A 14,226-nucleotide genomic window follows, 5' to 3' on the forward strand; every position below is an offset into this window, starting at 1 on the left:
AAAGTAATAAAAATAAATAAATATGGCTATGTAGCTATCATTAGAGGCAGCAAATGCACATCCTCCACATGATGCCTAATTATATCTGATAATTAAAATAAATATAATATTTAAAATAAAAACATCAGCCAGTAGTACGGCAATAATGCAGAGCGAAACGAAACGTAAAATAATATAAAATAAACAAACAGGGAAGGGAAAGTAGTGGTAGTAGGACAAAAGGTAGTCGATAATCCCCTGTATAATTTAGTCAATTAAGTCATTAAACCCAATTAATAAAACATGATGTAAATTTAAAATAATGCCAATTATACATAATTTAGCGGAACCCCCTCGAAGGTACCATTTCCAAAAGACGTGAAATATCACCAAAAAAGGGTTAAAGAAACTACCAAAAAACTAAAATATCAAAATCATAGACTGACCATTATGCCCCATATCGACAGAGGACCACGAGGCCAATAATGGTCATGGAATCGCTGCATTTCAATCGTCATACAAATCATCGCAAAGGCGGAAATATCGAAGAACCAAACCACACCTCCATTCTCCGATAGATCAACCAATGCAAAGGATTTGCATGGCGGTGGTCCTTATGCAGCGAAAAATAATCTATAGAACAGACAGCACTCTAGATCAGAGCCACACCACTGACATAATGCAAGCTTAACCAGCTTATATAATAGAAAGGAAAGAAATAAATGGCGGCACAGGCGCTGCTTATTTAGCATATCAACCCACTACTACCATTAATTTATATTATGTGAGGTAAAAGTTAGGCAAAAGTAATAAAAATAAATAAATATGGCTATGTAGCTATCATTAGAGGCAGCAAATGCACATCCTCCACATGATGCCTAATTATATCTGATAATTAAAATAAATATAATATTTAAAATAAAAACATCAGCCAGTAGTACGGCAATAATGCAGAGCGAAACGAAACGTAAAATAATATAAAATAAACAAACAGGGAAGGGAAAGTAGTGGTAGTAGGACAAAAGGTAGTCGATAATCCCCTGTATAATTTAGTCAATTAAGTCATTAAACCCAATTAATAAAACATGATGTAAATTTAAAATAATGCCAATTATACATAATTTAGCGGAACCCCCTCGAAGGTACCATTTCCAAAAGACGTGAAATATCACCAAAAAAGGGTTAAAGAAACTACCAAAAAACTAAAATATCAAAATCATAGACTGACCATTATGCCCCATATCGACAGAGGACCACGAGGCCAATAATGGTCATGGAATCGCTGCATTTCAATCGTCATACAAATCATCGCAAAGGCGGAAATATCGAAGAACCAAACCACACCTCCATTCTCCGATAGATCAACCAATGCAAAGGATTTGCATGGCGGTGGTCCTTATGCAGCGAAAAATAATCTATAGAACAGACAGCACTCTAGATCAGAGCCACACCACTGACATAATGCAAGCTTAACCAGCTTATATAATAGAAAGGAAAGAAATAAATGGCGGCACAGGCGCTGCTTATTTAGCATATCAACCCACTACTACCATTAATTTATATTATGTGAGGTAAAAGTTAGGCAAAAGTAATAAAAATAAATAAATATGGCTATGTAGCTATCATTAGAGGCAGCAAATGCACATCCTCCACATGATGCCTAATTATATCTGATAATTAAAATAAATATAATATTTAAAATAAAAACATCAGCCAGTAGTACGGCAATAATGCAGAGCGAAACGAAACGTAAAATAATATAAAATAAACAAACAGGGAAGGGAAAGTAGCGGTAGTAGGACAAAAGGTAGTCGATAATCCCCTGTATAATTTAGTCAATTAAGTCATTAAACCCAATTAATAAAACATGATGTAAATTTAAAATAATGCCAATTATACATAATTTAGCGGAACCCCCTCGAAGGTACCATTTCCAAAAGACGTGAAATATCACCAAAAAAGGGTTAAAGAAACTACCAAAAAACTAAAATATCAAAATAATAGACTGACCATTATGCCCCATATCGACAGAGGACCACGAGGCCACGAAGACCACGAGGACGATTGAAATGCAGCGATTCCATGACCATTATTGGCCTCGTGGTCCTCTGTCGATATGGGGCATAATGGTCAGTCTATTATTTTGATATTTTAGTTTTTTGGTAGTTTCTTTAACCCTTTTTTGGTGATATTTCACATCTTTTGGAAATGGTACCTCCGAGGGGGTTCCGCTAAATTATGTATAATTGGCATTATTTTAAATTTACATCATGTTTTATTAATTGGGTTTAATGACTTAATTGACTAAATTATACAGGGGATTATCGACTACCTTTTGTCCTACTACCGCTACTTTCCCTTCCCTGTTTGTTTATTTTATATTATTTTACGTTTCGTTTCGCCCTGCATTATTGCCGTACTACTGGCTGATGTTTTTATTTTAAATATTATATTTATTTTAATTATCAGATATATATATATACAGCAAAACTTGGAAATTCAAAGGAACTCCCCCCCTTCCAAGACAAAGGTACTAAAAACAATTAGATAAATAATATATGCACTTTGTTAAATCAAAATATAAATGCATGTTAACTATGATTTCATTTTTAGTTTGCAGTTTCAAAATTTTCTTTAAATTTTATTATTTAAATTTTTCAGTTACAGGTATCAGTTACATCCTGCAAGCAGCACTTATCACAGTAAGCAACAGTCTTTGTGCATGGTATAAAAGTGTTTTAATTTATACATCATTACTGTGTATTTTGTGCTTTAATAACAGCTTAAATATATTTTGCAACTTAAGTTTCAGAATCCTTATAAAATAATATTAACTTTTTATGATAAACAACAAGGAATAACAGTTATTGCAACATAGGAAAAAATCACGTGGAATAATAATCAGAAACAAATTAGAATGAAAGTCACATCAATGTCATGACAAGAAGCTTGGCAAGAAATCACATCTAAATTAATTGAAAATTGTTTTATAATCTTGCCAAGCTTTGTTCATCAGTTCACATTCTTCTAGAAGGTTCAATGTGACTCAGTTATTGTTCTTGTCCATTTCATGCAGAATGATGATAAAGATGCTTAAAATTCTGAATCACTCCTTGTTTCATGGATTGAACTTTTGATGTCATGTGAGGAGGGAGCTATATTTATATTTGTAAATGCTAAACTGATTCTATTGTATACAGCCGATGTATGCAACTGTCTATGAATAAAACCATATGATTTGTTTATTAAACTTTATTAGCCATTTTTTGGACATTTCAATGGTTAATAATGATTTTTTTCTTTGATTTGTGGTCCACCAGTAAACATTTAACATTAAATATTTTTAATTGTTAAATAAAAATAAAATACTACTAAAAATACTGCTTTGCACACTATTACAAGATTACTCAAATCACTAATGTTTATACAAAAACTTTTTTATTTTATTATGGAACACTAAATGATATAATGCAGTTTCTGTATTATGTGTTTACATCATGTGGAATTCTCTACTGAATTAGAGAAAACATAGAGAAGGAGAAAACAAAACAAAAAAAAAAAAAAAAATGGATAGAATGAATAGGTAGATAAAGATTCAAAAAGTTCTGCTATACCAGGTATAGCAGAACTTTTTGACAGCATTATTACTGTAATGTAAGTGTAAATGTGAAAAGGAGTAATAACAAGAAGGTTTTGCTTCTCCATTTTCAGAACAGAGCCACTGTTTATATAAACTACTTTGTGTTTCTTCCATGGTGAGTTTGCAACTTTGAATTATGCAAAAAGGCTTTGATTTTCCTTTACATTCTAGAGATATTTTACGCAAAACAATATAAATTGAAGCAAACGAGAAAACAAAAATTAAATTATCCAAATTTGAATTTAATAAGTTTTACTGTGTATATAGGTGCCTCCTTAGCCAGGTGGGCAGGAGCAGCAGTGCGTAGCACATGCTTCTTCATTAGGCCGAGGTTTGAGCCCGTGACCACCAAATATGGAGGATGCGGAAAGGTCAGGGAATGACCACCGCATATCCCTGGAGCAATATGGCCTTAGTTGCTAATGCTCCTAAAAGCCAAAAAACAACAAACAACATCAATCCCATTAAGCATCTGTGGTTTGTGTTGGGACAGCAGCTCCGATCTGTGGCGTCTCAACCATGGACCTTACAGGAGTTATAGGATCTGCGGGTTATGTGTTGGTACCAGATACCACAAGACACATTTAGAAATCTTGTAGTGTCCATGCCTTGCCTGCCTGCCTGCCTGCCTCTGTAGCCAGGTGGGTAGGAGCAGCAGTGCGTAGCATACGCTTCTTGATTAGACTGGAGTTTGAGCCTATGACCACCAAATATGGAGGATGCAGAAAGGTCAGGGAATGACCACTGCATATCCCCGGAGCAATATGGCCTTAGTTGCTAATGCTCCTAAAAACCAAATAAAAATAAATAACAAACCATGCCTTGCCAGGTACGAGCTGTTTTGGCTGCACACGGAGGACCAACATCATATTAAGTAGGTGGTCCTAATGTTTTGGCTCATCGGTGTATACTTATGTATATATATAATTACTCTGAAAGCTACAATCTTGTCATTAAATTTATTACTGGATATGTACACCTCCTTACACAATGAAATCCAGTACAACAGGCCCATTTGTATTTATTGTTAAAATGTTTAACCAGAAGCAAAGAAAGTCTGAATAACCCTGACATGTACCATGAAGAAAATCTACAGTATTACTAAACATTCATATTCTGTATACTTTGGTTGCAACAATAGCTATCAGGACAAAACTTGGGCTCCACGTATGTGCTGTGTGATCTGCACCATAAATCTCAAGATGTGGCTAACTGCTAAAATTAAAAGTATGCCTTTTGTTGTTCTTATGGTGTCCAGAACTGCATAACCACATTGATGATTACTATTTCTGCATGACAAAAATATTAGAGATGTCCAGAAAAGCAAGCACAGCATGAAATAAGCTAATATATCCATGCAATAAAGCCTGTTCCACATAATGAAGACTTGCTAATACCAGATCCCCATCACATGGGATAAAGGAAGTAGTGTCGAGTATAGCAAGGATTCTTGTATTTCAGACATTGCTGAACCATCCTATTCAACAAATTTGGAGTACCAATCTAAAATTATAAGCAGGAAGAGTTGAAAGACTTAGTTTGTGATTTAACCTTTTCTAAAGAGCAAGCAGAACTCCTTAGTTCTAGGTTACAGTAGTAGAAGTTACTTGAAACAGGAACTATACTTTTTTACAGTATGTCAAAAACATCACAAAGTGTTTTCAAAATATTTCATTATGGAAGATGGTATGTATTTCTGTAACGATATCAGTGGCCTTCTGAATGAAATGGGCATTGAACATAAGCCTAATGAATGGCATATATTTATTGATGCCTCAAAATTAAGTTTAAAAGCAGTTTTGCTGCACAGTTGAAATGCATTCCCATCAGTTCCTCTACTTCATTCTGTTGGCTTGAAAGAAACATGAAAGTATGTCTGAGATTCCAAGTGCAATAAAGTGCCATGGTTTTGCTTGGAATGTATGTGGTGATCTTAAGGTAATTGGATCACTCACTGGTCTGTGTGGAGATTTCACAAAATTTGTTTTCTGCGTTTGTGGGATCATGCAACAAAAAAACATTGTTTTTCAGCAGCTTGGAAAAGAATTTTTACCAGGGAGAAGTAATACCAAATATGTTTCACTGCTTGAACCAAAAAAAAGGTTGTTCTTCTTCCACCTTTGCCTATAAAGCTTGGATTAATAAGAATTTTGTCAAGGCGCAGGGTAAAGAAAGAAGTGGATTCTGCTACTTAAGGGAAATGTTTCCTGGTTTAACAGATGAAAAAATTGAAAATAGACATTTTCATTGGACCTTAAATAAAGAAACTCTTCAAACATGATGTATTTGAAACAAAGCTACAAGATACTGAACAAGCAGCTCATTTAGAGTAGTTGTGCATGGATTTCTTGGAAGAAAGAAAGATAATAATTATGAATCTCTGGTGTCAACTTTACTGCATTGTTATAAAGATATGAGCTACTAAATGTCTTTGAAAATTCATTTCCTTTTCCTCCATCTCAGTTTTTCCCCCTCAGAATTTGGGAGATGTAAGTGATGGGTAAGTAGAATGCATTCATCAGGACATATCCACAATGGAAAAGTGGTACCAAGTTTGCTGGAATACTGCCATGATGGAAGATCGTTGCTAGGTTCTTAGTAAAAGCAAAATGGACTATAAGAAAAATTCTGAATGGTAAACATTTCTAAGGGAATGCAATATATTGTACATTATATGTTTGATTAAAATATTTTAAAATGAATAAGACCTATTTTTATAATAGTATATGTATTATTGTAAGATATTTGAAGCTGGTTGTTGATTATGTTACAAAAATTTCAGTGTCTTTCAATGGAGACATGAAAGTGACATAATTTTGATATTTTTGGAATCGGGATCAATTTGCTTTAGAATCTGCAAATTTTGCTTTTCTGGTAGGTATGATTTTTTTTTTTTTGGCCAGGCATAATCAGCCAAACAACTCATTCCTAGCATTTAATAATGTCTGTATATGAGGTTTGGCAATAAAGTTCCTGAACTGGTGCAATAAAAGGAACACATAGTTGAAAGAGATCAAAAATAGTTTTACTTTTATTCAAAATAATCACGACCTGATTAATTGCACTTATTACACTATTCTAAAAGTTTCTGAAATGAGTCAGTGAAGGCATCCAAAGAGACGGTGTTTGTTCAGTTCAGCAGTTGTGTTTCTTTGTGTTCTCAACATCCTGAAATCACTTTGCTTTTAGGGAAAGAGGAAGAAGTCTGTTTGTGCTACTTCAGGAGGGTAGGGTGGATGGTTTATCTATAATTTTAAGGGCACAAAAGGTGATATAGTTGTACACGTTGGCACTAATGATATTAAGAGTAGGAGACCAGCGGAATTACTTAACAAGTACAGGTCACTGTTGAAAAAAAGCCGTGAAGTAGGGTTGAATTTGAAAGTGTCTGCAATTCTGCCCAGACACGATAGGAGGGAGTATATGATGAGAGCCTTGTCGATCAATTCGGCCCTGGAAAGATTGTGCAAGGCTCAAGGGGTAGAATTTTTTTCAGCCTGGAATGTACTTGTTAACAGGAGAGATTGCTTCTACAGGGATGGGATACACTTAAATAGAAAGGGTGCAAGAATGTTTGCTGATGCTATCGAGGCAGTGTTAGGTGGGTCGGAAAACTGCTAGCTTGGGGGGAGACAAAGACTAATGGATTAACAGTAGCCACTGGCAGAGGAGAAAGAGATTCTTGCACTGCTTCTATTGGAATGAGCAGAAGCCTGAAAAACAAGATGCAGGATATTTCAGAGACTGCTGGAAGTCATTGCGGTACAAGTAAACACATGGGTTGTGTTAGGGTAGCTAAGAATAGAAACAGGTGCATGTATACTTGCGTGTACACCAATGCTAGGAGTTTAGTAAATAAATTTGATGAATTTGAGGTATTACTCAAAACATCAAAGGCAGATATTGTTGGGATATCAGAGACGTGGTGTCACACAGATATAAGGAATGCAGAACTGGAATTTGGGGAGTACAACGTCTACAGAAAGGATAGACAGGATAGGAAGGGAGGAGGGGTTATGCTATTAGTTAAAAAACACATAAAATCCAAGGAAGTGAAGCCAGTCGACATCGATGAACAGGGCAGTGTCGAGTCAGTTTGGTGTGACATAAGGATAGGTAAATCAAAATTGAGAGTAGGAGTGTGCTATAGGCCTAATGACTCTGATGAGTATAATAAGATACTGTACAGGGAAATAGAATGGGCCAGTAAATCAGAGAGTCTTATAATGGGGGATTTTAATTTCCCAGATATTGACTGGAATTTGTGGGTTCGTCACTCACACACTAGCAAGGCTTTTGTGGATTTATTGGATGATTGTTTTCTACACCAGCATGTTCGGGAGGCAAATAGAGGGAGTAATACTCTTGATCTGATTATCAGTAGTGATTCTTCATGCATTAGGAATCTGCAGATAAAGGAAACACTGGGTGGCAGTGATCACAGTGTGCTGAAGTGGGATTTACTCAAGGAGGTAACTACCATCAGAGGTAAAGGGAAGGGTTTTTGCTTTCGTAAAGGCGACTATGATGGTCTGAGACAGTATTTAAATTCTATACAGTGGGACCAACTGATGATGTTACCAACAGCAAATTCAAAATGGGAAGCATTCAAGGAACTAATCTTGGAAGCTACCAGGCTTTACATACCAACCAAGAAATATTGTTCAAGGTTCAGGCCTAAATGGTTGTCAGATGAACTAATGAGACATATGGCAGAGAAGAAAAATGCATGGGATACATACAAATTAATGGGTGACATGGAAGCCTATGATAGATATAAGTTGGTCTGTAAACCAAGTCACAAAGGAGATTAGGCAGGCAAAAGCAGATTATGAGAAATCCTTGGCAAAGGATGCAAAGAAAAACAGAAAAGAGTTCTTTACCTATTTGAACTCAAGAAGGAAAGGGATGAATCAGATTGGTCCACTGGATGTTGATGGTTCAACAGTTGAGGATCCAGCTCAGGTGGCTAACAATCTAAACGAGTATTTTGCATCTACATTCACACATGAGGAGTTATTCAGGAAGGGGAATGTCGTAGGTGAAGTAAACATTGGCAGTGAGCTAGATGATTTTCTAATAACTGAGAGGAAAGTGGAGGAGAAATTGTTGAGGGTAAACATAAAAAAGGCAACCGGGGTGGATGGGATCTATCCAGTTATATTAAAGGAGGCAGCAAAGGAAGTAAGCAAACCCCTAGCCATAATTATGAGAGCTTCTTTGGACTCAGGGGAGGTACCCATGGACTGGAGATGTGCAAATGTAACCCCAATTCACAAAGGAGGATCAAAGGCTGACACAAGTAATTATAGACCTGTTAGTTTAACTTCGGTTCCAGGAAAATTAATGGAGGCACTGGTTAAAGAAGCACTGCAGGATCATCTGGACAAGAATTCAGTTATAGCTCAGACACAGCATGGGTTTGTTAAGGGCAGGTCTTGTCTGACCAATTTGATTGGATACTATGATGTAGTCACAAAAGAACTGGATGCAGGGAATAACTTTGATATTATATATTTGGATCTTAGAAAGGCTTTTGATACTGTTGCGCATGGAAGACTGCTGCACAAATTGGAGAAGTGTGGCATTGGAGGCAAATTGCTGCTATGGATAAAGGGATGGTTGAGTGGCAGAAGACAGAGGGTGGTAATCAATGGACACTGCTCAACGTGGACTAATGTTATTAGTGGAGTTCCTCAGGGGTCAGTGTTGGGTCCATTGTTGTTTTCTGTATTTATAAATGATATTGATGATGGTGTATCAGGCTTAATGTCCAAGTTTGCAGACGATACAAAGGTTGGCAGGGTTGTTAAGGACACTACTGATACTATGCTGCTGCAACAGGATCTGGAAAGGTTGAGCAGATGGGCTGAGAGGTGGCAAATGAAGTTTAACATTGACAAATGTAAAGTACTACATATGGGAAACAGTAACCCCAGATCAACGTATCAACTCTGTGGTACTACGCTGACAGTGGTAGAGAATGAAAAGGACCTGGGGGTAATTGTGCAGGCAGATATGAAGTTCTCTGAGTAGTGCAGACGAGCTGCAAGAGTAGCTCATGGTGTCTTGTCAATGATATACAGGAATTTTTCTAGCAGGGACAGGGATGTGATTATTCCCTTGTATAAGGCATTGGTCAGGCCACACCTTGAGTACTGTATACAGGTCTGGAGGCCTCATTTCAAGAAGAATGTAGAGCTGCTGGAACGAGTACAGAGAAGGGCAACAAGATTAGTGAATGGAACAAAGGGTTGCACTTACGAAGAAAGGCTTAAGTTTTGCAAACTACAGAGCCTGGAGACTAGGCATCGGCGAGGTGATCTGATAGAGGTGTATAAGGCTTTGAATGGCTTGAGCATGCTCAATGCCGATGGGATTCTTCCTCTTGCTCAGAATAATCACCCGAGAGGGCATTAATTCAAATTGAGGAAGGATGGATGTCGGATAGATGTGCGGAAATTTGCCTTTAGCCAGCGGGCAGTTGGATTGTGGAATAGACTTCCATCGCTTGTTGTTGAAGTTGATAGCCTAAACAAATTTAAGGCTCAGCTGGACAGGTATTTCGAACAAATGGAGGGGTGAAATGGGAGTAGTGGTTTTTTTTTTTTTTTTTTGGCTGATGCTGAATAAGCTTGCTTTCTTGCATCATATGCCTCTACTAATGCTAATGCTAATAATGCCATGTTTCTTCAGAAATATCTTCACGACAAATGTGGAATGGGCAGCGGCATTGTCATGCATCAAGTATCAGCTGACTTTCTCTCAAAATTGTAACCTCACACGGGAAATTCTCTTCAATAGTCTTTGAAGCACCTGTATGTAGAACATGGCATTGACTCTCTCCCTTCAGTTACAGATTTCTTGCAAATCACACACACACTGTGTATCAAAAAACATGATCAGCATTGTCTTGATCTTGGATTTTCTGTAAACTAAACATTTTGGGACTTGTTAATAATTTTGAAGTCCACTGCATGCACTGACGCTTTGTTTCTGGGTCTTACTGAAACCCCCAACACTCATCTCCAGTGACAATACAGTCAAGGAAATTAGGATTGTCTACACAAGTCTTGATGACATCTTTGTATGATGACACTCATTGTTGCTTCTGCTCATCTGTGAAGCTGTGTGGAACAAATTTTGCACAGACCTTCCTTTTCCCTAAATCTTCATACAGAATTTGACTAATCATGCTCTTATTCATATCCAACTCAGTCATCATTCTGAGGATCAAACGACGATCTCTTGCCACAATTTATTGAACTTTTGCAGTTCTGTCTTTGTTTCAAGAGGTTTCTAGATTCCCAATTCTTGGTTCATCGTGAAACTCCTCACATACATCTTTCAACCATTTATCACAGAAGCCTTGAATGTGTAAATACCATTAAAAAAAAATACTCCATGAGGAGGATTCCAAGTTGGATGTATAATGAAGTTGCCAGATTACTTGAACAGAAAAAGATGGCATGGAAAAGCTACAAAGTAATAAAAAGTGCTGAAACCTATAATAGCTACAAAGTGATCTGTAATAGTGCCACAGAAAAGATTACGCTGGCAAAGAGTGGGGATAAGGAATTCTTCACATATATAAATACAAAGAAGAGAAGAACAAACCAGATCGGACCCTTATGTAATGGACATGGGATAGTATTAGATACCTCAGCTGATGTTGCAGATGAATTCAACAGTTACTTTGCATTGATATTTACAGAAGAAAAACCCTTTATGTCAATGAGAAATTATGGGAGTGAAGTTGAAAAATATGTAATTAATCATATTGAAATTTCACATGGGTATTTAATGAAAACGTTTGAGCCTACAGGTGAGTAAGGCTCCTGGGATTGATGGCATATACCCTATAATCTTAAGGGAGGCAGCAGTTGAGTGCATTGAACCGTTGAGGCTAATTATGAGAGCATCACTGGACTCGGAAGTGATTCCCTTGGATTGGAAGAGTGCCTTACATAGGGCAGTTCTAAGAGTGAAGTGAGAAATTACCGACTGGTCAGTCTAACTTCAGTAGTAGAAAAAATCATGGAGACAATGATCAAAGATGGAATTCAGGATCATTTAGATAGAAATGGAATTCTGAAGGATACTCAGCATGGTTTTGTAAAGGGAAAATAGTGTTTAACTAATCTGGTTAGCTATTTTGATAGGGTCACTCAAGAGCTGGACTTAGGGAATAATTTCGACATAGTTTATATGGATTTCAGCAAAGCATTTGACTCAGTCCCACATGAGTGGTTACTCTATAAGCTGGAACAGGTTGGAATCACAACATATAAATGGATGGATAGCAGGATGGCTTTAGGGCAGGAGGCAGTGGGTTGTGATAAATAGTCATTCCTCAGATTGGGTTGATGTAAAAAAGTGGCATTCCCAAAGGATTGATAATAGAACCACTGTTGATTTTGATTTTCATAAATGACATCGATGAAGGGATAGATGGCATGATGTCTAAATTTGAAAATGATGTAAAGATTGGTAGAGTAGTTAATGACCACCACCAAGAAGTGCATTTTCAGAGTGACCTAGATAGACTTCAGGGCTGGTCAGAAAAATGGCAGCTATGCTTTAATCCAGCAAAGTGTAAGGTCATTTTTATTACACCTGGGGAACAGTAACCCCAAAATAACTTATACTTGGTGGAGTTGAACAGTAGTGGAAGAAAGGGACTTGGGTGTTATGGCATAGTCAGACATGAAGTTCTCTAAGTATTGTACACAGATTGCAAGGAAGGTCCATTGTGTCCTATTGATGATTTATCGAACATTTGCTAGTAGAGATAAGGATGTCATAATCCTATTATATAATGCTGTTGTAAGACTACACTTGGAATACTGTTCAAGTATGGAGACCGCATCTAAAGAAAGACATTAAGTTTCTTGAAAGGGTCCAAAGATGAGTAACTTGCCTAGTGAGACCAGAAAAAGGGCATCCATATGAGGAAAGACTTCGAATATGTGGGTTGCAGAGCTTGGAAACTAGACACCTTAGAAGAGACTTGATTGAGGTGTTTAAGGCTCTGAGGCATAAGTAAAATTAATGAGGACAAAATTTTCATATAAATGATTATAAATGATTCTAGAACTAGGGCCCATAACTTGAATTTATGGGCCCTAGTTCATTGTAGCCAGTGAGTTATAAATTACTAGAATAAGTTATCTACATGGGTGGTAGAGGCTTACAGTTTGGGGAAATTCAAAGGTCAGCTGGATAGTTACCTATGGGAGGAGGCAAATGCATAGATTGTCTATTTCCTTTTCTTTTATTAATTATTTATTATTTTTTTAATTTTCTTCTTATATTATTTTCTTCTTCTTTTTTTTTTTTTTTTTGGCTGGTGTTTTCTTGTACCATGTGGCCATTGCTAATACTAATACCATTCAGACACACTGGTATGACTCAATGTTTTATCACCATAAACAGTTTTTAAAATTTCATGTGTTTCTGTTGTAGATCTTCCCAGTTTAAAGCAAAATTTTATATTCATTCATTGCTCCATTCAAAATCATGACATGAAACTTGTTTTTACTTGAAACCTGTCAGCCTACTGGACAATCTCTGTACTGCCATCTATTGAAGAAAGTTTGAACTACAATGCACCACTTCATTTTATTTTCAAACTCATTGAACATGACTGTAGCAGTATGTCCAGGATTTTTATTGCCGCACCTTGTAATCACAGAACACTATGTATATTAACAAACACTGCAGTTTTGTTTTGTCCTTGTTATTCATTGTTTACAAATAGAAATTGCACTTTTTATTTATCCCTCATCTTGTAAATTATGTAAAGGCAAATCCTGCTCAATTAGTATATTCTGTTGAAGTTTGAATGATGAAGGTTTTACGTGTTTGAAATTCAGTAAAAAAATGTGGAAAAATATTATTCCCTATGCGATAAGAAAGTTATTTGTATTTCAAAATACTGTATGAAAATACTGTTTTCTTTATAGATAGCATCAATGGATTCTATGTTATCTCACCTCCAACTGGAAGACGAAAAACCATTTGTTACCATTTTTGAAAAGTTAGATGTTGCTTCTTTGTTTCCAACCATGACCCGAGAAGAAATTGCAAAGTAAGTTGTTTATTATTCTTAAATGAAAATATAAAGGAAAAAGAAGTTGAGCAGTTCCACTATTCTGTATAAATTAGTATTTTGTTTATTATTTATTTTATGAACTTGATGAAAAGGTGGTAAATGAAATCTGAAGTATAACGATTCTGTCAGAAAAAGTACATGGGGGTTTGATAGACTGTAAGTGGAAATGATTATCATTGAGATTGGAACTGAGACCATGTATATTTACAAAATGAAAGAGGAATTATGAATGGATGAGAAATGAACATTTTGCTTTTTTACGTTAATTAATTAAGTAATTAATTGGTAACAAGATAATTAGTTATTTACTATTTATTAATCACAGAAAAAGAAAATTCAATTTATCTAAGAAATAAAAATCTAAAGCATCTATAATGTAATGCATTGCACAGCTTACCTAACTTGTTAGTATTTGTAAATGATCTTGAGTAGGAATTTCAAGTTTGAAATTGAAGTTTGCTGATGATACAAAGTTGAATAGGGTGGTTAATGA

The 14,226-nt window shown here is 36.1% G+C and overlaps 1 protein-coding gene across 1 annotated transcript in view; it reads left to right on the plus strand.

The window, feature by feature from the left end:
- LOC150090918 (uncharacterized) overlaps positions 1-14,226 on the plus strand; it is a 34,135-nt gene that overhangs the window by 886 nt on the left and 19,023 nt on the right. The window contains exon 2 of the mRNA XM_090377509.1: positions 13,585-13,709. Within this exon, the coding sequence (XP_090233635.1) occupies positions 13,585-13,709 (125 nt within the window). The remainder of the gene's footprint in view (positions 1-13,584; positions 13,710-14,226) is intronic.

This window comes from Mastigoproctus giganteus, chromosome 1 (genome assembly GCF_048544385.1).
Source record: "Mastigoproctus giganteus isolate SK-2022 chromosome 1, ASM4854438v1, whole genome shotgun sequence".
NCBI lineage: Eukaryota > Metazoa > Arthropoda > Arachnida > Uropygi > Thelyphonidae > Mastigoproctus > Mastigoproctus giganteus.